Source organism: Phacochoerus africanus, chromosome 8 (genome assembly GCF_016906955.1).
Source record: "Phacochoerus africanus isolate WHEZ1 chromosome 8, ROS_Pafr_v1, whole genome shotgun sequence".
Taxonomy (NCBI): domain Eukaryota; kingdom Metazoa; phylum Chordata; class Mammalia; order Artiodactyla; family Suidae; genus Phacochoerus; species Phacochoerus africanus.
Window position 1 is genome coordinate 166,358,237 of NC_062551.1, and position 25,647 is coordinate 166,383,883.

General features: G+C 52.8%; 1 protein-coding gene across 20 annotated transcripts in view; it reads left to right on the forward strand.

Annotated features, from left to right (window-relative positions):
* The window catches only part of ERI3 (ERI1 exoribonuclease family member 3), a 124,876-nt gene that overhangs the window by 13,451 nt on the left and 85,778 nt on the right, over positions 1–25,647 (forward strand). For 14 of the 20 annotated variants that reach the window (XR_007136189.1, XM_047789323.1, XM_047789327.1 and 11 more), the window contains 4 exons: positions 573–850; positions 18,420–18,542; positions 18,628–18,744; positions 25,478–25,537. Coding sequence is in view for 19 of the 20 variants with exons in the window: in XM_047789325.1 (XP_047645281.1) it covers positions 573–850; positions 18,420–18,542; positions 18,628–18,744; positions 25,478–25,537 (578 nt within the window). In the remaining variant the exon portion in view is untranslated. The remainder of the gene's footprint in view (positions 1–572; positions 851–18,419; positions 18,543–18,627; positions 18,745–25,477; positions 25,538–25,647) is intronic. The other 6 variants (XM_047789320.1, XM_047789315.1, XM_047789328.1 and 3 more) reach the window with 3 other exon arrangements.

Sequence of the window (25,647 nt, forward strand, 5' to 3'; positions counted from 1 at the left end):
GTGAGTGAGCTCCCTGTGACTGGCTCTGCTCCTTTCATGCTTTCACATTGGAAGAAGGGAGGGGTATGTGGAGAGGTCAAGATACAGACGGGAAACCTGGGGCAGCTGGCTGGTAAGGGAGCTGAGGAGAGACTCTCGGGCCTTTTCTGCTGTCTCTCTGAGTCTGCTCAGCTCCCAGGCCTGGTTGTGTGACTGGGTCACTCAGGTTACTTGGGAAACTTAGCTGTAATGTTGACCGTTGCCACCTGAGAAGTGACCACAGCCTTCTCTCTCCGCTTTTGAACTTTGGAGCTCCACTTAGAGATCAAGGCCAGTGCTGCGTCTGGCTTTGAGAGTGATCTGGGAGACTCAGAGCTGTCGTAATGCTGCAGGGGCCAGTATGAAGGGTCTTGAACTTCAGCAATGAACCCGGGGATGTAGGAAAGGGGCCCGAAACACTGGGGCGTGGTTCATGTTGTGTGACTGTTCCTGAAGCCTAGATGAACAGGCCGCGGTGGGAGGGAGTAACCCAGGCTCTCTGTTCTTTTCTCCCCCCCCTCCCTTTTTTTTTTTTTTAACTTTCCTCCCCTAAGTTTTAGATGCTTCTGGATGTTCAATGCTAGCACCTTTACAGACTGGAGCAGCTCGATTTTCTTCATATTTACTTTCAAGAGCAAGAAAAGTGCTGGGCTCCCACTTATTTTCTCCCTGTGGTGTTCCGGAGTTCTGCTCCATATCCACCAGAAAGCTGGCGGCCCACGGCTTTGGCGCATCCATGGCGGCAATGGTGTCCTTCCCTCCCCAGAGGTATCACTACTTTTTAGTGCTGGACTTTGAGGCCACGTGCGACAAGCCGCAGATTCATCCTCAGGTAACGGTTGCATCATTGCTTCAGAAGAGGTGGGTGGGCAAGGAGGGAGGGAGCGTAGACTTGCTTTCTGGAACCCCAAGGACCTTTCTCATGTCTCCTTGGCTTTTGGCTACTCATCCGGAGGTCCTGCCTTCGAAGCAAGACCTGATGCAGGTATGCTAGGTAAGGTGCACCTGCGAGGTCTCACCCAGTGGGCAACACCGTTTCTCTCTGGTCTCCGCCTTTGGGAATCAAAATATTTCCTTCTGTTCCATGCTCACTCTCCCCTTTCCCTTCCCGCCTTCCTTTTCCTGCAGCTGCCGCATGTTCTTCTAAGGAACACTGTGGTAGCCAGCTTCCAAGGCGGCCCCCGGCGATCCTCGCCTCCTGATACTCACCCCTTTGGTAGTTCCCATCCCACGCTGCAGCAGAGCCAGCCCCGGATAACCGAGAGGCTATAGCAGAGGAAACCTTGTGTGACTCTGAGGCTGCTTCAGAAAAGCATGGCAGTCTCCCTCGCTCTGTTGCGTCACTTGCTCTGGAAGAAGCCAGCCACTGTGTGTTTGTTTTTTCTTTTTAGGGCCACACCTGCGGCATACGGAGGTTCCCAGGCTAGGGGTTGGATCAGAGTTGCAGCTGCCAGCGTACACCACAGCCACAGCCACACTGGATCCTTAACCCACTAAGGGAGGCCAGGGATCGAACCCACATCCTTGTGCATCCTAGTCAGATTGGTTAACCACTGAGCCAGGAAGGGAACTCCCTGGCCACCATGCTTTGAGGACACTCAGGCTGCCCTGGCGAGAGGCTCATGTGGACAGGAACTGAGGCTCTTAGCCCAAAGCCAGTACCAACCTGCCAGACATGTTCTTGGCACTGTCTTAGAGGTGAACCTCCCAGCCCCAGTCAAGCCTTCAGATAACTACTGTCCCAGGGGACATCTGACTTCAGCCTCAGGAGAAGCCCTGAGCCAGACTGACCAGCTGAGCTACTCCTGAATTCCTGGCTCATAAAAGCTGTGAGATATGATACATGATTATTGATGTTTGAAGTCACTACGTTTTGGGATGATTTGTTATATGCAGCATGAGGTAAACTGAACAGATGCCATTGTTGGTCTGTCGGAAAGGAAAATTTCTTTGCTTGCTTTTTTTTCTTAGCTGCCGACTGTGTTCAGAGATCGTTTTACTTTTTCAAGTAGAGCTGCTAGGAAGCTTGGGTTAGCAGCCGAGAGGCACCTGTGCCAGGTGACATTGGGGTGCTTGGTTTTTACCTCGGGGGTGTGACGGGGGGCTGACGCGGCAGTTCATCATACCCAAGTGGGGGACTTGGGTATGCCTAACTCTAGGACTAGAACTCTTCCGTGTAGGGCTGGTGTCAGGTGTATAATGTTGGGCTGCATGGGCCTGTTGGTCTGGGAGCAGCTTTCCGTAGTGAGGAGGGGAGGAGGAGAGGACTGTAGAGCAGCAGGCACTTGGGAGACAGGACGGTCCATCCGGAGATAAACTGGGTTTGTTTCTTATGGTTGTTTTTTTTCCAGGAAGTGGGTCTATCTCTAGGGTATTTCCAAAAAGCCAAGAGATGCCACGACCCTTTTGCCCTCCCCCTCCCTCTCCTCTCTCCTGTTCTCCCTCAAAGTGGTGGTCTGCTCGGGGGGAGGAGCGAGATCCGGCCTGCCGAGGCTTGGGAAGACAGGAGCTGGATGAGGAGAGTGTCCTGGGGAAGGAACTGCTGTGAGAAAGGGAAGATGGCTCGGGGGCTACTGAGCCACACTTTCTCAGCCCCTTGCTCCTACCCATGCTCTAGAGGCCTCTCCTCCACTTCTCAAACTACTGGAGCGTCTAGTGGGTGTGCCTGGGTAGCAGGTGGGAGTTTAAAATGTCTCTCAGATTGGGAATCAGGGATCCACACCCCAGATGCCGTATCATTTCCCTTCCTGATGGTTTCAGTCATTGAGTAAGCCCTAGTGGGACCTGAACCTAAAAGCCAGCACATCTCTGTTGCGTAGGAGTCATCCTTCTTCTTTTATTTTAATTTGTATTTTTTGTCTTTTGTCTTCTTAGGGCTGCACCCAGAGCATATGGAGGTTCCCAGGTTAGGGGTCTCATCAGAGGGAGCTACAGCTGCCGGCCTATGCCAGGGCCATAGCAATGCCAGATCTGAGCCGCATCTGCAACCTACACCACAGCTCATGGCAACACCCGATCCTTAACCCACTGAGCGAGGTCAGGGATCGAACCCCCAACCTCATGGTTCCTGGTGGGATTCGTTTCTGCTGCGCCACGACGGGAACTCCTCATCCTTCTTCTGAAGTCTCACGATTGCTTGGCACGGTCCTTGTGACATTTCCTGCTTTCTGCTTCCTGGTACATGCGTCCATATGTTTGTTTCTGAATTTTTCAGTTCGATTATAAGCTCTGATAATTATGCAGCTCTGTTCTCTTGTCCTACAGAGGGTCCTGCCAATATCGCTGAAGGTGAAGCTTGATTCATGTCTCAATTTGGTCTGTCAGTATCACATTTCATCTGCCTTTCAAGGGCATTGTTCTTTTTATTTTTTGTTCTTTTAATTTATTTATTGCAGTGCTGAAGACTTAACGCAGTATGGTTTTAAATCACGCGTATCACCAACTTCCTCCCCAGACTTAGGCACCGAGGCCTTCCAGACCTGGGCTGAGGTTGGGCTTCCTGCTGTCTACCAGGATCTGAGCCTGATTAAAGATTGTCTCCAGAATCAATGAACCCTGATGATGTGATTCCAAGGGCACTTAAGGAATTGGCTGCCCTGGTTCATTATTAGCAAAGCATTAGCTGTTGCTTTAGAGAACTCAGGAAGAAGCATTTGCTGTCTGGCTTATCTTTAAAAGGCGAATACGAATGATCTTGGAAATTATAGACCCGTTAGTTTACTGTGATTCCGGAGAAGATACTTGACCTGATCGTCAGATAATCAATCAGCAAACAGCTAGAAGAGCATGGGGTACTGAGTAATAACTTACATGGGTTTGTGAAGAAGAGCAGATCCTGTCAGATCAATCTAACTTCTTGCTGTGACATAGTGATGGATTTGAGTGGATCTAGGGCAGGTGATAAATGTAATGCATCTCTACTCCATTAAGCCTCGACAATGCTGCGAGCAACAGGTAGGAGGGTGAGTTTGGGGCCAGTCAGCTCTGTGGCTGAACTGCCCACGGGACCATTCTCCAGAAAGGGATGGGCAGCTCAGAAGTGACTTGAAACGGTGTTACCGGCAAGATTGAGCCCCCGCCCCACACCCTCCTTTTTGTTTTTAAAGATCTTCCTGAAAGTTTGCAGGTAACAGGGTCCTGACAGGAAAGGTTGGAGGATGGATTGGAGAAGTTGTCAGCCCAGATAGGACATTGTCCTTCCACTGAGGGCATCACAGGTCAGGGTCTTGTTATAGCCTCGCTGCTGTTTAGGTCTGTTGGTCAACAAGGGCAGTGGAGGAACTGGAAACGCTCATGATAAGAGGAGCAAAACCCATTAGAGGCACACAAATAAAACTCAGAGAGAAAAGACATTGAATTTTAGTGACTGATTTCTTGTCCCGACAGACGTAGTTGTTCTCAGGCATGTGGTCGTAACACTTGCTCTTCATTTTATTAATAAGGACGAAAAGTAAATGAACTTAAGTGGAAGCAGGAGAGAGCTGAGATTCGGGAGTAGAACGGACGTTTAGAAGAGACAGTAAAAGGACCAGACGATGGTGTCAGGTGAGATGAGCCCTCCCGCTCTCTCCGCGCGGCCTGGCGCGTGTCCCCTCGACAGCGGGGCTTTCTGGGCAAGGTCTGCGTGCCTCCCGGGGAGGCGTTGGGGCCGTGACCCACCCCAGCTCCTCTCCTGCCTGGCTCCCGAGTGTTGAACACTTGAGGCCTCTGCAGAGTGCACGCCCGCTTCTTACGGGCGGGGGTCACGCCCCTCACTTGTGCAGGAGGCGGGAACAAGTTTGGGGTCCGGGCTCGTCGGGAGGCGTGGCGTGGGGTTCGTCTCCCCAGCTGCGTCTGGTCTTCAGAAGTCTGAGTCAGCTCGTCGGGGCTGTGCGGAAGGAAGGCCGCCACGGAAAGGCAGGTGGCGGGCGCTGATGTCCTTGAGTGTGGCCGTGCTGGTTACAGACGTGGTGGGGCACCTGGTTTCTTGCATTCCTCATCGTTTTTGCCGTTTATTTTTGTACTTTGTTCAGCTTTGGTGAAACTGGAGTGTCTGGTTTCCAGCAACAGACTTTCACTCTCTGGTTTTTGCACTCACTTTGGTTTACGTGTTTTGATTGAGATTAATATGATAGGTCTTCGTTGAATAGGAGACTGTTTTTCATCTGAAAAATATTTTTTCACTTAAAGATTAACTCGGGTGGCTTGCCATGTTTTAGAGCCTGAAAATTGGAGGCAGGCAATGCCTTTCTCGCCTTAGGAGTTGTTCCTGACGCGGAGGTCGGTTTTTATCCGTTCGGAGCATCGTGGCCCCTTTGTCCTCGCCAGCAGGAGTCCGTGTGGCTCGTTTTGGTGTGCATGCGCATCGAATGACGGTGCCTGTGACCCCGCAGCCCAGGGAGCAGCCTGAAAGCTTTGGTGGGAACTTTAATGGTGCAGCTTTAACCTGGGGGCAAGTTCTCTCACCACCTCCGTGTTCAGAAAAGACCAAAGCAAATGTAAGTGAGGAAAATGAGGTACAGGCCACAGCGCCGGAGGAGGAGGAGGACGTCACCTCAGCTGTCCCAACGGCCAGGGAGGGGCCGCCTCCCTCCCTCCCTGAGGCCCCCGGCGGCTGTCGGGCTCCTGGGCTGAGTTTCCCTCTCGCTGCTCTGCAGCCGCCGCCGCTGACAGGTTTCCTTCTCATCTGTATTCAGGTGCCTGTAACCTGGGAGAAAAGTGACCTTTGGGGGTGAGGTTTTCCGGTGTTTGGGCTTTGTCCACAGGGCATTTTTTTTTTTTTTTTTAGGGAAACCTTGAAGAGACTCCATCTGCATTTTGAGTTAAAACTATGAGTGAAGGAGTTTCTTTTTTGTAGAAAATTGTCCAGATGCTGGGTTATTTTTGGGAGGGTGGGGTATCGGTGGTAGGGAGGGCTGACGGTGGCAGAAGGAATAATGTGGAAAAGAGGCATTTGGAGGGTTTCAGTTTGACTTGAAGCCGGCTCCTCATTATCAGTCTTTTGTGAGAGAGACGTTTCGGAAAACTTGACAGGAGATTGGTTAAGAGCCCATTCAAGGCCGAGAGGCAGGAGCCCCCCCCCCCCCGCCGACCCCCACTCCCACCCCCACGCACTCACATTGCTCGTGTACCGGATTCAGCCTCTTTCCGTCCCTGCCCTTGGTTCCTGCCCTCTCCGAATGCATGGAAAGGCCCTTCCCTAGGAAAAGAACCTACCCTTGCCTCCCCGTTCCCTTGGCCTGGTCTGGGTTCCTCCAGGCGGGAGGGGTTGGGCCGGCGTTTTAGCAGGAGGGCCCAGTTGTTGGTCCATTTGCCCGCCCCTTTTGCTGCACAGACAGGCGAAAGGCGCTGACGCTATTCTTCTAAACTGGGAAATGAAATGCAAAACCGACGTTAATGTAACATTATGGCTGAGATTAAATGCACCAAAATCAGGAAATTCAAAGTTATGCTTCCCACAGCAACTATAACTCAGCCTCGTGTGGCGTGTGTAGTATTTTGTGTTGGTGCGGATGGTGTAATATGTGAAGACGTTAAAGTTAACACCATAAGCAGAGCAAAGAATGCTTGAGGGGCTGAGTTAGGACGACCGTGTGAGCTCTAAGTGTTCTTGCATAGGCTCTCGACTCCTGGAATAATTTTTCCCCTGCCCGTCAGACCAATTATTGCCTTTCTTTTCAGTTATATCTCTGCTTTAATACATCTCTTCCTCCAGAGTCACCATAAATGAATTCCTCTATTGGTGGCCAGTGATGGGTGGGAAAGGGCCAGCCCACTAGGCCCTTTTGTCCTTTTGGTTGCTGCCTCCATAAATGCGGTGCTTCCCTCCCCCTGCCCAGCCGCCTCGGCAGGTTGCCGTCTGGCTTTCCTGGTGGTCCCCTCATAGGGATGGGCCTCCCCCGGCTCCGGCTCTCACTGTGGCTCCTCGCCAGTGCTCCCCGTATGGGAACAAGCATTTGCTGTGTCCAGGGCTTGGCCCTGTTGTAACTTCATGTGAAAGCCGCAGGGCCCTTCTCGTTTGGAGCAGACATAGCAACGTAAAAAGTAAAATATACATCTCGGGGAGGGGAGCACTGATGCACAGTGGTGCTGCCTTGTGTGTTCGGCAGAGCAGAGGTACGATCGAAGGGAGTTTATTTGCTCTATTCGGACTGCTTCTCTACCTTCCCCAGGGCTTATACCTTTAAGCTGCCACAGCGGGGGTTAGGCTGTGGGGTTGCCTGGGGGTGGCACCAGGAACTTTCCTTGGGGAGTGTTGGGTCACTGGTAACAAAATCACCATGTAATTTCGTGCAGATCGGGAGACATTCCCCCCCCCCCACCCAGGTTCTTCTTATCCTGGTGGCCCCTCCAGAGCAGAGACAGCTGTTGGAATGCAGATTTTTTTAGACACTAGGCTAAGGCTGGTGGTGGAGAAGAGCTCTGAAGAATAGGGCCATTGATAAATGGCGCATGAAATCAGGGACTGTAAACTAACAGAGACACTGAGCTGCCTTTCCGGGTTTTTGATGGACACGACAAAACCAAGCAGGTCGGTAAAGGGAATGGGGAGGGCCCGATGGTAACTACCTTAGAGGCAACAGAAAGACTTCTTTTGGAGTTCCCTGGTGGCTCAGTGGCTTAAGGATCCAGCGCTGTCACTGCTGTGGCGCAGGTTCAGTCCCTGGCCTGAGAGCTTCTGCATGCTGCAGGTGCTGCCCCCCAACCCCCCCAAAGTCAAACAAAAGCCCCCTCTTTTTACTCTTTGGATAACAGTTTCAAGCTCTGTGTTAGATGATGGCACGTAAAGGCCAGGAAGGCCCCCTGCCCTCAAGGGGCGCCCCGTCGGAGGGAGGGTGTCTGTGTCACCCCATGAAGCGGCGTGGTAGCTGCCACCGCCTGGGGAAGGCCTCAGGACAGTGGGTGCTTGGCGGAGGGGCCCGGCAGCCCTGCTTGCCGTGTGTGTGTGGGGGGGGGGGTGTGGGGGTGTGGTCGCATAGGCTTCACGTTAAGGGAAAGTCTGGAGGCCGAGAGGTCCAAGTGGAGGGAGGCCTCTCGGAAGCACTGTGGCCGGGAAGAAGGAAGGCGGCCACAGAGTGAGCCAGAGCCAGCCGACCGGGGGCTGAGACTGACCTGGATGGCAGGCTCGTTTGGGGGAATGTTGACAGTGAGGTGGGGGGAGCACAGTGTTTCAGCCATGAGCTCGTCGGGCTCCTTGGTATCGGTGCTATGCCGTTTGCCGTGTTCTAGTAGAACGTGTTAATGGGATGCTGCAGGTGAGAGTATGAAGGCGGCGAGAGATCTAAGAGAACTTTCGCCAGTAAAACGTGGGCCGAAAGGGTGAGGGTCCGGGTAGGAAGAGGAGCTGAGGCCCTGAGGCCTTGTGGGTTGGGGGAGCCATCTGATCCCTCAGCTGCCACTGAAGGGAGGGAGCGCTGGGCTGGGCTGGGCTGGGCTGGGCTGCGCTGCCAGGCCGCTAGGGAGAGGCAGGGGCTGGGGAGTGAGCTGACACCTCCCCCCACCCCACCCCACCCACCCAGAGTGCTGGCAGCCTGGATCTGGGTCTGCTGGGCATCCCCTGGGAGCACCTCCTTCCCTAGACCGGGGAGACTCATGCCCTTCAAGCAGATGAATGGCCGCTGACTAACGCACAGAGATGGGAGGAGGGAAGCATTGATGAAGGGGCAGGAGGGCCTGGCCAAGAAGAGATGCTCCAGCTGGGGAGACTGGAGGGAGTGGGGGCGGGGGGGGGGAGCTGTCCCTTGAGCAGCAGCAGCAGGTCTGCAGCCACAGAGAGAAAGCCAGTATGCTGGCAAGTGGGGAGGGGGGTGTTGAGGGTAAGTCCATGGGCTTCACGTCTCCCCCCCACACCACCACCCCCGGCTGTCTTGTTTTTTCTCCCCTCTGAGGGTCCCATTTCTTCCTTTGTAGACTGACCTCGGTCGCCTGACATGAGGAAACTGATTTGAGGAGATGCTTCCTCCGTCTTCGTGTCTTAATGGGAAAAAGGATCCTGCATCATTTTGATTAAGATGCCATTGGAATGATTATTTTTTATTCTCTTATCCTGGGTGTTCACAATACTTAAAAAGCCTCCGCAGTCATACATTTACGTGATGAGTTTTGAACTTTAGCTGTGAAAATTGAGTCACTGCCTAAAAGCCTGAAACAAGAGCGTTCCCAGATTGACACGCGCCCCCTGGCTGGCAGGTCTGCAGCAGACGGGCGAGCAGCCCGGGACAGGCAGAGAAGGGTTTGTGTGTGTTGAGTGCTGCCATGAGCAAGGCCTGGTTAGGTGCTGGCGGAGTCAGGGGGAGGTAGACTCCGGAGAGAGAGTCAGGCATCAAGGAAGCTCTTAGCCTGAAGTAGAGTTGCCCCTGTGTGTAGCTGGCAGTGGGCGATCTTGGGCTGTGGCGGCACACTTCTGTTGCGTGAGCTCCGCTCCCGTTCCAGTGCTTGGTCGGCGTCTCCTTCTGGCCGAGGACTCGTCTGAAGGCTAAACCCTGCCAGGGGCTCTCCCTGGGAGATGCTGATGTTGCTGAAAGGACGGGAAGTGCAGAGTCCATCGCAAGGTGGGGGGGGGTGGGGGGCCTGAAACTGGCGAGCCAGAGAAGGAGATGAGAAGGTGCTGTTGAGTGGCGGCGAGGAGTCAGAAGTAGATGCTGGAAGCCAGAGCCCCTGGGAGTGGAGGGGAAGCTGTGCCACGGCTTCAGTGTGGACATAGGGAAATTGTTAGGAGGCATGACTTGAAAGTGGGTTTGTGGATCGGACTGAGGGGGGACGGTGGGGACGGAGAGGAGGTCTGTACTGTAGCCCTTAGATGTGCCGGGAAAGAAGCAAGCTTGAGAACCATGCTCTTAAGTAGCTCGTAGCTCTTTTGGATACTCACGGGCTCTGGTAGTCTGTGGTGCTAAGACTTGGCAAGGAGCGGAATGAAGGGACCCCTGGCTGGTGTAAACGGAGGCAGGGAGACCTGACACAGGTGAGCGCCTTAGTGGCGCTGGAGGTAGTTGCTCCTCCAGGATCTGTTTGAGGAACTGTAGACCACTGGCTTTGGAGAAGTAGGTGGTGATGGTTGGGTAGCTAGGATGGTAACTGGCTGAAAGGCTCGGAATCTCGCTCTAAAAGCGCAGTGCAGACCGAGGGCCGTGGCGTGAGAGTGCGATGTCCAAAGTGGAGATGGCGAGGTCGTGGTGAGGCGTCTCCAGCTTGGGGCCTCCGGATAGCGTAGGAATTGCTGTGATCCCGTTCGAGGTCTGTGGCCAGTGTCAGGCCTTTCTCAGGACCGGGGGCAGAAAGATAGCTCCTGCCTTAGGTCTGTCATGAGAGCGGTTAGGAGAGGTGTCCAGTCCTGCTCTGGGTTCATTTGTACAGAGGAAGGTGTTTTTCTGGGGCAGACAGGAGGATGAGTGCTTGGTAGGTAGCTGATGCCCTGGGTCTTGACTGCGTTCTTAAGGGGAGCAGGCGTTGCCATGGCAAGACGACCTCCTGCTGGCTTCCTGACAGAGATGTGCCAGCTTGCTCTACAAAGCTCTGGGCTGTGACATGCCAGTTTCTCCCACCCTGGATCTTGGCAGCCAGGAGAATGAAATGTCTGATGGCAGGAGGCGGGGGTGCTTGGCAGCTCTAAAGGGCTCACCCGAGGGCTTGAAAGTGGGCCAGGTAAGGGTTTGCTCTGAGAGAAGAGCTGAGACCCTTGGGCTCCGGTTCTCACCTGGTCAGCATCTCTGTGCCAGGGACCGTCCCACGGATGATCTAGGCTACGCCTTTGCTACTCAAAGTGCGCTCTGAGAACCAGCAGCACCCCTGTCCCCTGGGAGCGCGGGAGCGCGTTCGAAATGCAGGCCCTCAGGCCCTTTCTAGCGCGAATTAGAGTCTGTAATTTGACCAGATCTTCAGGTGATTTGAAGTCTGAGCAACACCGCTCTACTCTAGACCAGTGAGTCTCAATCTTCAGCGAGTATCAGAATCACCTGGAAGGCTTGTTAAACCACAGATTGCTAGTCCCACCCTCAGGGTTTCTGGCTCAGAAAGCCTGGGGTAAAGGCCAGGAATTTGCATTTCTCATAAGTTCCCGGGTGACGGAATGCTGCCTGTAAGGGACCACGCTTTAAAGCACTGGCTGCCTTAGCCAGGTCTATAAAATAGGGCTGTGATACCCGCCTGCCTCCAAAGATGCCGGTTCGGATGAGCCGGTGTGTGAGAGGGGTGTGCAGGGCACTGTGGGCAGGATGTCGGTTTGTGTGTTGCTTGCTTACTGGTCAGTGATTTTGAAAATCTGCCGTCATGCCAGCACAACTGACTCCCTGTCCTGGCTTCTGGCTGTCAGATTCAGCAAGAGAACAGGGGAGCTGTGAAGACACCAGGAGCCCCTGGGGCTGGGGATTACTGAGCGGGCTTCCTGAAGCTCAGCCAGCCTCTGGGCCTCTCTCCAAGGTGCCTGATCCAAACCTGCTGTCTGCTTGAGTGGGCCTGGTCTGTCTGCATCACCTGTCACGCCCCACCCTCTGCCCCCAGCCTCGCTTAGTGAATCCTCACTTATTTGTACTTACTGGAAAAATGATCCTTGTCAAACCCAGCCTCTGATTTATCTTTCAGTCCTGAATGTGTTCCATCTCTTTCCCCACCCTGCTGGGTGATGAGCTGGTCCCAGAATGTGGCCTCTCAATCTCCAAAGTGAGGGGAATTGAGGCAGAGTCTGTTCTGGTGAGAAGCAATATTGCAAAGTGGCTCAGAGCACAGGCTCCAGAACTGGGCCCTCTGGATTTCAGCCTGGTCTCCACCACCTGCTAGCAGTATGTGACTTACCTTGAGCAAGTTCCCTGTACTCTTTATGCCTTAGTTGCCTTATTGGCAGAACGGGGTTGATAGTGGTACCAATCTTACAGGACTGTTGGGAGGGTAAAATGCAAGAGCTTAGAGCAGTGCCTGGCATGTCATAGCTGTATGTGTCAGGTCTTGTTAGTAGAATTACTGCTAGTATTATTTAGACTCACGGCCTCTTAGAAAGCTATTGGGATACAGCAGGTGGCTGGGAGGCAGGCCCTGCTTCTCTGGGGAGCATAAAGAAAGCCTGCAGGCCCTCTGTCAACATGTAGACAGAGCTACAGCGCTATCCAAAGGGATTTTTTTCCCCCACTAGAATGGTTAAGTTGGGCTTGGCGCCCTTCCACTTGCATGCCTTCCTGTAGTGCTGCCTCTGGGGGAACCTCTCCTGCACACAACCTGAGATTTGTTTAAATTAATTCCATGACAAATATGTGTATACAGGTAGCTACAGAGAAACCGTTTTGTTGTTTGCTGCCCTGAAGGGTCAGCTTCACAGAGGCCCCTGATGCCAGGAGTTATTTACAATTGAGTATCTAAAAATGTCTGAACGGAGGCTCATTCGTGTGTAGAGGTGGACACAGACTCCTGGGTGAGGATGCCGTTTCTAAGACTTTCGGTCTCCTTCAGTGACTGGGAGTGTGTATATATATTTTAAATTCAGATTCCAGTAAAAGTAAATTATAATGCACTCCCCCTTGCGAATAAAGAATAGCAGTGTCTATTTTCAGCCTCTTTTCTATGTTTTAATTGCTTTGGGGTCTGTGGGAATGGGTGAAGAGGGACATGTAGGTGAAAAATCAGCCTTTTAAAGCTCCAATTTTTTACCCTTCCTTGTCCTGAAACTTCGAGCATCAGCTCTCATCTGTCAAAGTGTAAATCAGCAATTAAAACCCAAACAGCCAAATGCCAAAGATGACCCGAAGCACAAAGCAACTGACAAACAAGTCCGGACAAATCGACGGGTAATTTATAAGCTTTGCCCTAAAATCTAATTATTTGGCAATTCGAATTTGCAGCCAGCCAGGGCTCGGCAATAAATTTAACCCGCCATAAATTATTTAGGAGCAGGCTGTGGTGTAAATCAAAACCACGAGTGTTTGTTTAAGAAATAAGCTCCTTGTGCATAAAATGTCTTTTTTTCCCCCTTTTCCAAAGGAGAAACTGTTCAGCAAACCATGTTCTCCGTGCAGCCCTCACTTCTCCCTCTCAACTTTCCCTCTTCCTTTGGCCAAGAAGCTCCTGGATCCCCTGGAGAAAAGGACCTGCCTTTGCAGGAAACTTTTATCCAAAAATCATGGTTTGGAAAAAATCCACGTTTTTGCCATCACATGACGAGGTTGCTTTTTGGGTTTCATGAAACCTTCCTGTGCAGGGTGCACACCGTGTGGACTTTGCGTCCGTGGGTTGAGAGAAGGGGCAGGTTGGTTGTGACCATCTCTGGAGGGAAGGAGAGCCAGGCCCTGGGTTCCTGAGGCCGGGGGGCGCGTGAGCAATGGTCCGCTCGTTTCAGACAGGACCGCAGACAGGTCAGCTCCGTCTGAGAAGGCTCTGTGCTTTGGGAAGCCAGCGTGGAAGAATGCTACACTGTCAGACGCTCGGACCCGAACCCAGGGCGCTGCTGCTTAAAGGCCCTTTGTTGTAGTATCTTCCACTGTGATCTTATCACTGCACACACGGTACTTTAAGGGAGTTTGAATACGCAGAAAGCAGCCTCTTCCTTTGTGTTTTGTAACCGACTGATCCTGGGTGAAATTTCGTTTGAGATGCCGTTGTAGTTTTGTCCTCAGTTTATCACGAGAATCATTGGGGTTCCTACTTAAGCAATTAGAAAATAACTGTATTTAAAAAACTCTGCTTCAGCTGAAACCTCTGCTCATTTAAAAAGGTAAAAAAATATTTGTTTGGTGCTTCCTTTTTATCGTTCTGTCTTCCCTCCCCTTAAACTATTTTTTGAGTGAGCAGATACTATAGGTCTGGAACCATGGATGCTTCAAAAAAATCCAAGTTTTTAGACTTATGGCCTTGGCTGTCAACTTGAGGCCAGTTCCCATCCACCGTCAGTAGACCAGCTTTTTGGGATTATGATGCTCTACCCTTGGGCAGCCTAGTAGTGCAGGTAGCTGTGGCTGGTGTAGGGTGACCGGCTGTCCCAATTTAAGCAAATTCTTGGTCCCAGGCAAACAGAACGTTGGTGGTTTGCAGCAGTTGAGGGAGGAGGAGAGACCGCTTGGAGCAATATTTGTCTGCCTTTGAATCCTGGCTCTACCAACGTACCCTCTTGTCACTTTAGGTAGATCCCTCCAACTGTCTGGTCCTAGGGAGAGCTCTGTGAAAACAGAGTATTTTCTGTTAGAGCCATGCACTTGGCTTCTATCTTGCCATTTATCAGCCCCTTGTGTTTACTCACCCAAAGCTGAGAGTGAGGTCTGGGTGCTGGAGATGCAGACTTGAAGGCTCATAGTTCTCGACCTCTCGCGCCCAGAGCTCAGCACCATCTGTGTCACTGCATCCGCAGTGGAGGCTTTTCAGGAGCAGTCCTGCAGGACTTTCTGCTGGGACGGTCCACGTTCATTGCTCTCCTAGGAGATGGGAGACTGGGCTCCTTAAAGACAGCCGTTCAGAATGAAAGAATCAGATCTTTCTTGACCCTTCAGATTTTGAAAGCCGTTAGTCCTGCTCTCTTTAAGTCTCCTTTTCCCTGTTTGGGGTCCCAGCTCTGTCCCTGCCTAGCAGCGTAACCTTGACCATGTGACGACTACCTTTTGGGCCTTAGGGTTTCAGTGAATTAGGGATAATGGTGATTCCCGTCCCAGCAGTTGTTAGGTGGATTCAGCGTGGTCATTCCTGTTTATTATTTAGCAGAGTGTCTGCCACATAGTAAACAATAAGTGGAAAGAATGAAATGATTCTGTTTTTTGTGCGTCTCTGAGGGTGTGAGGTCACTCCTCTCTACCCTCGCCCAGACTCCGAGCACCTCAGAGGGAGGAGCCACATCTCGTCGTGTTTGCTTCTGTGTCCACACCCAGCCCTGCCTGGTAAATAGTAGGTGCTTAATGGTATTGGTGTATGACCCGATGATGGTGACGCGGTGACTCATCTTCCAGGATTAGAGGGTGAGATCAGAAGATGAAAGATCTAAGGAAAATCCTGGCGCTGGGCGTGTACCCCTGCCACGGTATTTACGGTATTTACCGTAGTGCCTTGTTCATTATTCGCTCACATGTGCGCTCCTTCTCGTGCTTCTCCAAAGCAGACTGCCCCTTACCTCTGAATCCCCTCCAATACCCGTCCGTCCCGTGTCCTGCGCAGAGTAGATGCTCAGAGCAGAAAGTAAGGAATTGTGGGAGTTCCTGTCGTGGCGCAGCAGAAACAATCCGACGAGGAACCATGAGGTTGTGGCTTCGATCCCTGGCCTCGCTCAGTGGGTTAAGGATCCGGCGTTGCCGTGAGCTGTGGTGTGGGTCGCAGACGTGGCTGGGATCCCGCGTTGCTGTGGCTGTGGTGTAGGCCGGCGGCTACAGCTCTGATTCGACCCCTAGCCTGGGAACCTCCATGTGCTGCGGGAGCGGCCCTCAAAAGACAAAAGACAAAAAAAAAGTAAGGAATTGTGAAATTATTATCAGGGCTGGGAAAGAGGGCTAGTAAATACGCACTGGTTCTTCTTTCCTTCATGGCGCTACCTTTACCCAAGCAGACACTCAATTGCTCCTTAAAAATAAAGCCTTCCCAGGGGAAGGGCAAAGGAGGAAGAGCAGGAATAACAGTTTCATGGTCTGAGCACCTGGCCCTAGCAGCTTGCACTTAGGGCACATCTTCCCAAGCTCTTGGTTGGAATTAATCAACCCTTGGCTTTGGGGTTCCCTCTCTGATCATTGTCACCTGAAAGCTGTTGAGGTGTTTGGTGTACCCCCTGTGTGCTGGCTACAGATTGAGGCTCGTCTCCTGTGAATGGGCTTTTGGGGCCAGTGTTTCGAGGTTCTGGGCTTGGCTGGGCAGTATGGGAAAGTCAGAAGCACCTCCATGAGATCCTTTCTGTCCTGACTCCCCAAAGGGTCTTCTCTCAGAAGTTCCTCTTTTGCATCCTCAGTGGCTTAAAAGAATATGCCAGGGTGCAAGGTCATTGCTGCAGGAGCTGACGGCAGTGCTGAGGAAGGGCCCCTGCAAAGTCGTTTTCTGCGACTGGCCTTCTTTTGGGGCTTGGAGAGAAGGCTTGGCTGATGGGCGAGCAGCTTTAGAGACATGTTTAGGACAGGTCCAGTCTGCTGGGTCCTGGCTCCAGGGCATTTTAGGGGGGCCGGGGCTGTCTTGTCCCCCCTCTCTGGGAGGGTGAAACTGTGAGCATTTAGGCTGGCTCCATTTCCCCAGGGATGAGGAAACCAGCGACAGGAAAGACGGAGCTGCAGTGGGGAACCCAAAGGCCAAGTTTTAAGAGTATCCCCTGGGGATGCTGACTTGGTGCTGGTCAGAGTGGGAGCTGAAGCGCTTACTATTGTATGATAAATACTAATAAAATTCCAGATCTATAATAACATTTCACATATCTAAAACAAACCATGGGCTTGTAAAGAAGTGGAAAGAGATCAACTTTAAGCCATAAATTCTTGGTAATAGAGGGTTTTTTCCTATTTATGTTTGATAGATATTTTTGTTTCCAGAGGAATGTCACCTCCTAATTTCATAATGTATCATGGGCTTAAGAAAATTGAATTTAATAAAAGCCAGAGATGAATGGCATCCTTAAAGGTCCCAACACTTGTCTTTATTAGCAGGACAAACTGCAGGTCTCCAAACACTGCTTCTCTCCAAGCAAAAGTTTAAGTGAAAAGTACGGTTGTGCCCAGGTTAAATTTCATTGTGGGCCCAGCTAACGCTGTTAGCGGGGAGCTGGCTGCGTTTGTGTCCTTAGACGCCGGGGCCGCCCAACTCACCAGGCTACGGAGGTCCTTTTTGTTGGGAAGGAAAGTGTTTTCTTCTACTTAGCGGCAGAGGGAGGCTGTATCAGGAATTTGGGAGTCCGATGCACCTGACTCAAATGAGCCCCACCTTCGAGGCAGCACTGGGAAATCTGGGGGATCTGATTTTTCAGGGGGACCAGTGTGTTTTTCGTGTGTGTGTGTGTGTGTGTGCGCGCCTCAGTTTTGCTTTTCAGAACAAAACTCTTTCTCTGGCCTACTGTGTGGTGCTCTGGGGGGAGAGGTATTTGAGTTTAAGCAGGAGCCTGGGCCTCCTTCTCCATCCCGCCTCAGACTCAGTCTTGCAGTCTTTCCGCCGTTCCTATCCCTGCCCCCTCTTTAGGGCAGCCTGGGACACTATGCCACCAGAACCTTTGCCTTTCTCTGTCATGAAGCGTGGCTGCTATGATTTGGTCTTCAGCCCTGCTGTGAGGTGTTGGATAAAGATGCTCTGAAAACGAGCCCCGCAGAGCAGGTATGTCTGGTGGGGAGACAGCTGGCTGCCTTGGAGTACCCGGGAGATGGGCCATTTCCCCTGTCTCCCCCATCATCCGTTTCCCGGGGTGCTGTCAGGTGTCGGCAGCTTCGCTGTTGCTTGTCCAGCCACCCCTGGAGAGAGCCAGTTGGCCTTGCTTTAGCGATGCTGGCAAGGTCCGCACGGGCCGGGAGACCTGGGGTAGGGACGCCACTGGAGCCGGCGGCTGGGGCCACCGAGTGGGCCAAGCCCCCCCTCCTCTCTCTGCAGCGGAGGCCTTTTTCACATGCTAATTTTCCTCAGAGGATTTTGCTTTTATTTATTTTTTTTATTATTTCCTATTTGTCTCTTCCAGATGTTTTCAGGGCAGTTTTTTTGTGTTGTAAACTAATTCCATTCATGTTTTAAAAATTTATGAAAGCGCTAATAAAAATGTCAAAGTGGTAAAAATGTTAGCTTTTCCTCTGCTTTGATTAAATTTTGCAAACTGTTTTTGAATATTAAAAAGCAGTAATTTTTTTTATTCTCTCTCCTGGCTTTCCCTCTTCTCTCCGGCGTGTGCGTGTGCGTGTGTGCGCGTGTGCGCGTGTGCTCTCTCTGGCGTGTTCCTCCCTTCCCAGGAGCGGTGTGTGAGGCGGGCTGCACAGCCGGCGGGCTGCAAGCCTGTTTGCACACCAGGACCTTGGGGCTGTGCATCTCTATTAAATAACGCAGACAAATTAATCTTAGAGACACCAAACAAATTGTCACTCCTCCTTCTCTTCCATTACGTTCCAGTGGACTGGGAAGGGCTGGCTAGGCGATGGGGGCGGGGGGGGGGGCAGGCTGAGGGGAGGGTGTACTGCTCAAAAGAAAGGTGGGAGGCACCCGCTCTTAGGGCTCTTACTCCGTTTTCTCCTCTTCAGTGTCCCCTTCGGCTTTATTAATCATGTGTCTTTTTTTTTTTAGGGGGGGTGGAAACTAACGAAACTCATCCGCTTTTGTTTAAACTTCATATGTGGAAATCTGTGCATCAGTCTGATGGCTGCTTGTCTCTGTGGCTGGAGACCTAGGCCCGTGCTAGGGTGAGGGAGCTGGGCAAGAGGAAGAGGGGCCTACTTTTTGGGGCTCCAGGGAGCAGGGCTCTGCTGGAGAACCGGTTGGGGAACCTGGGCAGATGTCTCTGCTGTCTTCCTTCCCCTTTCCAGGGACAGTGGGGACGGTGGGTGTGTGGAGTCCCTGGAACTTGTGAGGACGTTGGCAGTGGGAGCGTCAGGAGTCCTAACTGGGCTCGAACCACCTCAGCCTTGCGTTTGGCCTGGCAGGAGCTCGTGAGTCCAAAACACCCCCTCATTCTTGACTCCGAGTTACTGAAAACACCTTACTCCTCCTTCTCCTGTGCCTTTGCCGTTCCAGGAAATCATCGAGTTCCCCATCCTGAAGCTAAACGGCCGGACCATGGAGATCGAGTCCACCTTTCACATGTATGTCCAGCCCGTAGTCCACCCACAGCTCACTCCCTTCTGCACAGAGGTAAGGGCCCGCGGGCTGGGCGGGCAGCAAGTGCTGCTGGGACAGGGGCTTGGGGATCGTTGCTGCTCTTAGGGAAAGCTCATGTCTTCTCAGGGCTTAGGGCAGGTACGCACTGGACCCAGCAGGTGGCATTCTGCAAAGCCTGCCACCCCCTTGGACCACACTGGTTCCTGGGGAAGCCAGGGAGCAGTGGCACAGTCCGTCCCAGCTTTCCCCAACTTGGCCTTCCTGGTCACCCCTGCCCTTCCTAGTGACAGGCACGTGGAGTGTAGGAGCAGGGTGGGTGCCTCTGGGGCTCAGCGCTCAGGTTCATTTCCCTTAGGATCCTCGGCCAGAGGTGGAGAGGACCAGCCTCTTGGAAGGAGAGCTTCTGTGCGCCTTTCTCAGCTTTCCGGTGGTGCCTTTCTGTCCTTGGGCGCAGCGGTCCTGTGGGAAGCACAGCCCTTCTGTCCCTGAGGAAAGGGAAGGCCAGTCCGGGAGGGGTGTGAGGACTGCTTGGCCGAGGCTCACGTGTCCTTAGCCTCATCCCAAGCCAGTTCCATATGTGGCCGCCTTGCCAGCAGGTGAGCGCTGGCTCCATTTCACAGATTCTGAAACTGGGACTGAGATCTCGGTCTTTGCTGGAGGCTCCAAAGAGTCATTGGTGGGAGGAAGCGCCCCTGGAGAGTTTGACCGTCAGGGCGGCATGGAGAGGCCTCCTGTGGCTGCTTTTCTCTGGGGTGCGTTGTGTCGCGTGCTGTGGTGGCCGCAGGCTGTGGTGGAATCAGGTTCAGGTGCAGGTGGCAGCAGAGGTGACGGGGAAACGTAAGTGTTTCTGGAATTGTAAGCATTGGGGTCATTTGGGGTCCATTGGAGACTTGGCACCTTCATTTAGACACCTGATTTCGCCTTGAGTGAAACAGGGAGAAAGACGTTCTTGAGTAATCCCGAAACGATGGCTTTGCCTTAGGGGGGCTGGGAAGGGCCTGTCTGCCCCTGCTGAGAGGGCTCTGTGGGCTCTGACTTAGCTCAGCTGTGAGGTCTGAGGGTCCCTCCTGGGCTTGTGACCCAGGTGGGCCTCTTGTTGGTAGGCATCCCGCTGCCCAGCCAGCGATGTTGAGGCTCTTAACTCCCTCTGGGGTCAACTGTTTTTCTTTTTCCCTCCCTTTCCCCTGGGAACTACCTCTACCACCAGGGGGCGCTAATCTGTCCTTTTTGCCCCTTTTGGGGAGGGGAAAAAAAACCAAACAAACCATTTTAATGATGATGAAAATCCCCTGGGGAGTTCCTGGTGTGGCTCAGTGGAAACGAGTGGCATCCATGAGGATGCAGGTTCGATCCTTGGCCTTGCTCAGTGGGTTAAGGATCCAGCGTTGCTGTGGCTCTGGCGTGGGCCGGCAGCTGTAGCTCCGATTGAACCCCTCGCCTGGGAACCTCCATATGCCTTGGGTGCAGCCCTAAAAAAACAATCAGAAAAGAGAGAGGAAGAAAATCCCTTTCCTTATGGGAAGGGTAGGGAAGACTTTCCTTAAACCAGTCAGATACCTGAGGCCTCCACTGGCCCCGAAGTAGAGTAGGCCCTCCTCCCTTCCTCCCTCCTCTCCTCCTCCCTCTGCCTCCCTCGGGGGCTCCAGCTCCAGCTGCCTGTCGTAGCTGTGGGGAGGGTTGCTGCTTGTTTTGGAGTGGAACAGAGCCCTGCTGGAGCTCAGCCCTGGGCAGCAAGGTGCTTGAGAATATTGGGGAAACGTTTTTTTTTTTCTCCTTCCCCCACAGCAGGGCTACTCCTGCTTCTCTTTTGAGGGAGGGGAAGGAGGGATTGTGAGACGCCGATGGAAGCTGTTTCTTTTTTTCCAGAAAGTTTCACCCAAGGGCATAGGTAATTTGGAGCGTCGTAGGCCCGGGGGTGGTGGGATCCTGGTCATGAAGCCTCTTCTGAAAGGGAGGACCCGGCTGGGCTGCAGACGTGACTCCGCCATTTTGTCTCAGGCTTCCAGAGCTCAGAGTGCGCCCTGACCTGGTCCCTGCCTTTGTGTCCAGCCTCATGTCTCCCTGCTGCCCTCACCCAGAGGTCGCCCTGTCACAGTCGGCCTCCGTGCGTGATCTCCTGCCTGTGTGCTGCCCCCCCTCCTCCTGGTCCTGCCCCGCTCCGCTCAGGGTCCCCTCTCCGGGAAGCCTTCCCTGAGTCCAGGCTGGTTGTGCTCACCCCAGCCTACAACCGTCATTGCATTATACTTCAGTGATTTCTCTATCTCCTTACTAGACTGTGCGTTCCTTGTGGGCAGAAACTAGATCTGATCCATCTTTGTCACATCGTTAGGGGCTGGCACCAAGTAAAAATACCTGTTTCTTGAATGGATATTGTCAGACTCCCTCTCCCCAGAGCGGCTGTACCGTTGACTTGCTCTTTTGAGTAAGAAAAATCTTCTTTCGAAAACCTCGGGTCATAAATATGGCCCCATTTCTGTACTGGGTGGAATTGTGATGCAGAGAGAGGCGTGGACACAGGATGGGGCTGTCGCCATTCTGAGCCCTCATCCAGGCCAGCAGCACGTGCCTGTGCGGGTAGGAAGGGCGGTCATTCCAGCCGGAAAGAGCCTTTCACTCGTAAGCGTGAGGAACAACCCTGGACCTGTTTTCCTGAGCAGCTCCTCTGGGAGGATTTTCTCTCTTGCACAAGAAGTTTTCAAGAACCCTGGCTGTGCGTGCTCATGTGCACACAGGAGCACATGCTGGTGTCGGGGGAGCTTGCTGGGCGGCAGGAAGAGGGCTTCTGCCTGGAGCGAGTCTGTGGCCCATCTGTAGACACACTGTGTAGTGACCGGGTCATGAGCCTTCTTGAGGCCCTTTCTTAGTTCCAGTTGACAGTCTGCCTGGACCCGTGGCTCTGCAGAGATAGGGTGGGCTGTGCTTCCCTCCTCCTCAGGCCCTTCCCCTGCCACCTCTAGAGTCTGGCCCAACTCAGACCTCTGTCTCTGGCAGCTGGGCTGCTGCACAGTCCCTGACCACATGCAGTCTTTTGTTGTTGTCATTATGAAAAAAAAAAAAAAGGAAAAATACTGATTTTGGTAAATGCCAGTAAAGGGCTTTGTCTTGCACCTGTACTTATAAAGGGTGAGATTTATTGGTCTCTTTGTCTGAGGAGAAAGAGTGGGTCTGATTATCAGATTGCCCACCAGAGACAAGAGCTCCTGTCATCAACAGACTGTCTTGGTGTCAGAATACGATCGCGCTGGAGATAAACTCTGAATGGAGGAAGCACTGGGTGCTGACATGCTGTTGGCACTGAGCGTCCCGGGCTGCTTCCCGGTTGGGCTGTTTCTGAGGAAGCCAGCTCGTTCCTGGATAAAGCCCTTGTGCGGTGGGGCACCTCAGTAGCCAGCCATGCTATCAGTCAGGGTCAAAAGCCCCTCGCCTGTGGTTTCCGAGTCTGGAGAAGCGGGAGTTAATCTGTAATCCCTCAGTGAAAGGAGCCACAGAGCCACAGAGCACACATTAATTCTTCCTCTCACCTCTCCTGCTTTAAGTGGTTGGGGTCTTTGAGCGCTGTTTAGCCTGTGAGCCCTGGTTCTCAGCTTAATAATACTTGGCTTTGCTCTAGTACCTTTCATTGTGAGGATGTGAAAGCTTTTTACAAACCTCTATATTAACCCAAATGCGAACGGACTTAAATAGCAGCATGAAAGGTTTAGGTTAGGCCTAAGGTAGAACTTCACAAAATATTTTTTGTTACAGTGTCTCCCTCATAGTTTCATTCCTTTTCTTTTCTCCCTTCATTTCTTTTTTTTTTTCCTTCTTTCCTTCCTTCTTTCTTGTCTTCTTTTTAGGGCCACACCTGCAGCTAGGTGTTCCCAGGCTAGGGGTCGAATCAGCTGCAGCTGCTGGCCTATGCCACAGCCACAGCAACATGGGATCCGAGCTGTGCCTATGACCTACACCACAGCTCATGGCAATGGCAGGTCCTTAACCCACTGAGAGAGGCCAGGGATTGAACCTGCATCCTCCTGGATACTAGTTGGATTCTTAACCAGCTGAGCTGTGACAGGAATGCCCAGTTTCTTTCGTTCTTTTTCTTTTTTTGGCCTCCCCGAGGCATATGGAGTTCTCAGGCCGGGGGTCGGATCCGAGCTGCAGTTGTGACCTATGCAGCTGTGGCAATACCAAATCCTTTAACCCACGGTGCCAGACCAAGGGTTGAACCTGTGTCCTGGCGTTGCAGAGATGATCCTGTTATGCCACAATGGGAACTCCTTCCTCACAGTTTCTGATATAAGTCGTACAGGTTGTCAGTATCAGGTTAAGGGACTAACTTTAGATTTCACCCCCTATTCCTCCAGTGCTGCTAAGATGTAGTCCATTGTTGGAGACATTAATGCAGAGGAGTGAGGCCTCCCCCTGAAAGGATGCTTCCGGTTAAACCAGTAGCTCAAGCACCTGTGTCTCTGGGGGTTGAGTTCAAGTCCTTTAGCTATAAGCTCTCTTGCTGGACCATAGGCGGTCTGGGAAGCGTGGAGAGGGAGGGAGCTGAGCTCACTAGGTTCCTCCTGGACTGATGATGCCAGGACTGCTGACCACTGGAGAGGGGTGTGAGAAAGCCCCGGGGCCACCCCCCACCCTCCTAGGGCAGGCAGAGGTGGGCCTAGTCTGTAGGGAGAGACCCCGCAGAGAAGGGCCCCGGTTTTCCTTTTTGGTGTAGAGCCTTTTCCTGGGGCCCAGGGCAGGTGCATGTGCACCTGTACAGAGGCTGACCCAAGTCCCATCTCCAAGGAGGGAGGGAGGGTTCTTGGCAGGGTTGCCAGTGGTTTCCTGTGCAAGCGAGACTTTCTGGAGGCCCTGTGGTGTGCATCTGAGTGAGCCAAGAGAAGTAGACCTAACTTGCTGCAGGGAACTCAGACTGGACACGAGAGAGCATGCAGACCCTGGAGCTCTCCAAGGAGCGTGGCTGTGGGCCCTCTTTTCCAGGATAGTCCTGCCCCCAAGCCCCAGCTCTAGGCTTAGGGATGTGACTGCCCTGGAAGAACTGAGCAGGAGAGAAGCTAGGCGAGACAGGGCAGTGGCGGGTGCATGGTGCCAGCCAGTCATCTGGCTCTTGGACCTGGCGTTGGCACCAGGCCTCCTCTGGACTCTGGCCCCTGCTTGAGACAAAACGCAGATCCCAGGCTGCTCAGTGTCTGGCTGTGGGTGGCCGACGGGCTTGGGTGCTGGCTGAGCTGGGACAGGATGGGACTCCCAAGAAAACACAGATTCCATGAGGGCAGCGTCCGTGCTCCTCTTGGCTGCTGAACCCTTGCATCCCGAATGGCCCAGACACGGCTGGGCTGGTCTCGGGAGTAGCTGTTGACTAAACGAAAGGCAGAGCCAGCCCTCCAAGGTGAAAGCCGCCTTCGCCAGCTCTGCCCGCCCCCGCCTTGGCCTCGGGGGACCACCTTTTCTTCTCTTTGGCTCAGGCCCTCCCTCTGCTGGGCAGTTCTTTGGTCTCCCAAGCAAGGAAGGGGTGTGGAGGTGCCAGCCGGGCGGGCATGCTGTGGGTTAAAGCCTCGCGAAACAACAGTGTAGTTAATCTTTCTAATTTATTTTCCTTTTAGACCATGGGAAGTCTGTAGGCAGCAGCTGTTACCCAATTAAAATACAGATTAATATAAAAACAGTTTCTGGAATATAAAATAGAGTTGCTGTATCCTTACACTTCCTTAAAATACCACCTAATAATGACTTGATGAACTACAGAAACCCACCTAGAGGAACCCAGCGTTCTTAAAATGAAAATTTCTTCCCTAAAAGGTGTGTATTACCATTCCGTGTAAGTCGCTGTGAGAAAATAACCTTCCCTCTTAGAGCCAGCAGGTTCTGTGAGTTGGGTATTTGGTATTCATTAAATGTAATTATAGTTTAATTGGAGTCTAATCCCCACCCCCAACACTTTAAAAAAAAAAAAAGGAAGTTTCCAAGCAGGCTTGAGATGCTCTTCTGTCTAGAAGTGGCCAGGGGCACACTGGCCCTGGTGATTTCAAGCTGAGTCACGTCTGTGCCGGGGGCCTCCTGCCACAGTCCCTCCAGGCAGCCTGTCTAGTCTGCAATTGGGGGATATTTTCACTTCAAAACAAAGACAAAGCAAAGCAACAAGCTTGTTTGAACCTCAGCCTGACCTAGGTGGAGCTGAGGGCCTTGAGTTCTAGAAATTCTCTAGATTAGGTTTGTGGGCATTTTTGTCTGCTAAAGGTTCCTGTTTCCTGCCTGGCTGGCTGGTACTGAGGGCCCAGGCATGCAGGGTGAAGGGTGGATGCCTGGGGGCTCCCCCAGCCCTGCACCGCTGTTGGGGAGAGGTGCCGGACATCGGGGCTGAGAGAGGAGGTGGACTCGGAAGCCAGGGCCCTGGCTGTGTGAGCACTCCCCAAGTTCTGCAGCAACTTCCGTGAAGCTTGGAGGTGAACTGACTTCAGACTGTAATTTGCGGGGCCTTACTGAGCTTCTTGAATACGAAAGACACACACAAAATCAAGTTTTCTACAAAACGAAAGCTGAAACAGTGGTCAGTGTGTAGCTGTGCGTGTCCGTCTCCGGGCAGGACCTCGGGGGCGAGTTCACCCTGTGTCCTGGGACTCGGTTCCCAAGGCTCCTGTCAGATTCGGAGCCTGCAGCTGTGCAGTTCGGACTCTTTCAAAACAGAAGGAGAGGGACGGAAAGGAGAGGCTCCCGTCCAGCTCTGAGTGGCTGCGCCCGGGTTTTCCACCCATTGGCTCTTTCTTCTTCCTTTCAGCTCACCGGCATTATTCAAGCCATGGTGGATGGTCAGCCAAGCCTGCAGCAAGTGCTGGAGGTAGGTTGAGTGACCTTTAATTCCTGACCTCTGACCCCCTTCCTGCTGCCTCCCCCCTCCCCTCCTGAGAATGTAGCCGTGTAATTTGACTATGATTATGGCTTGATTAG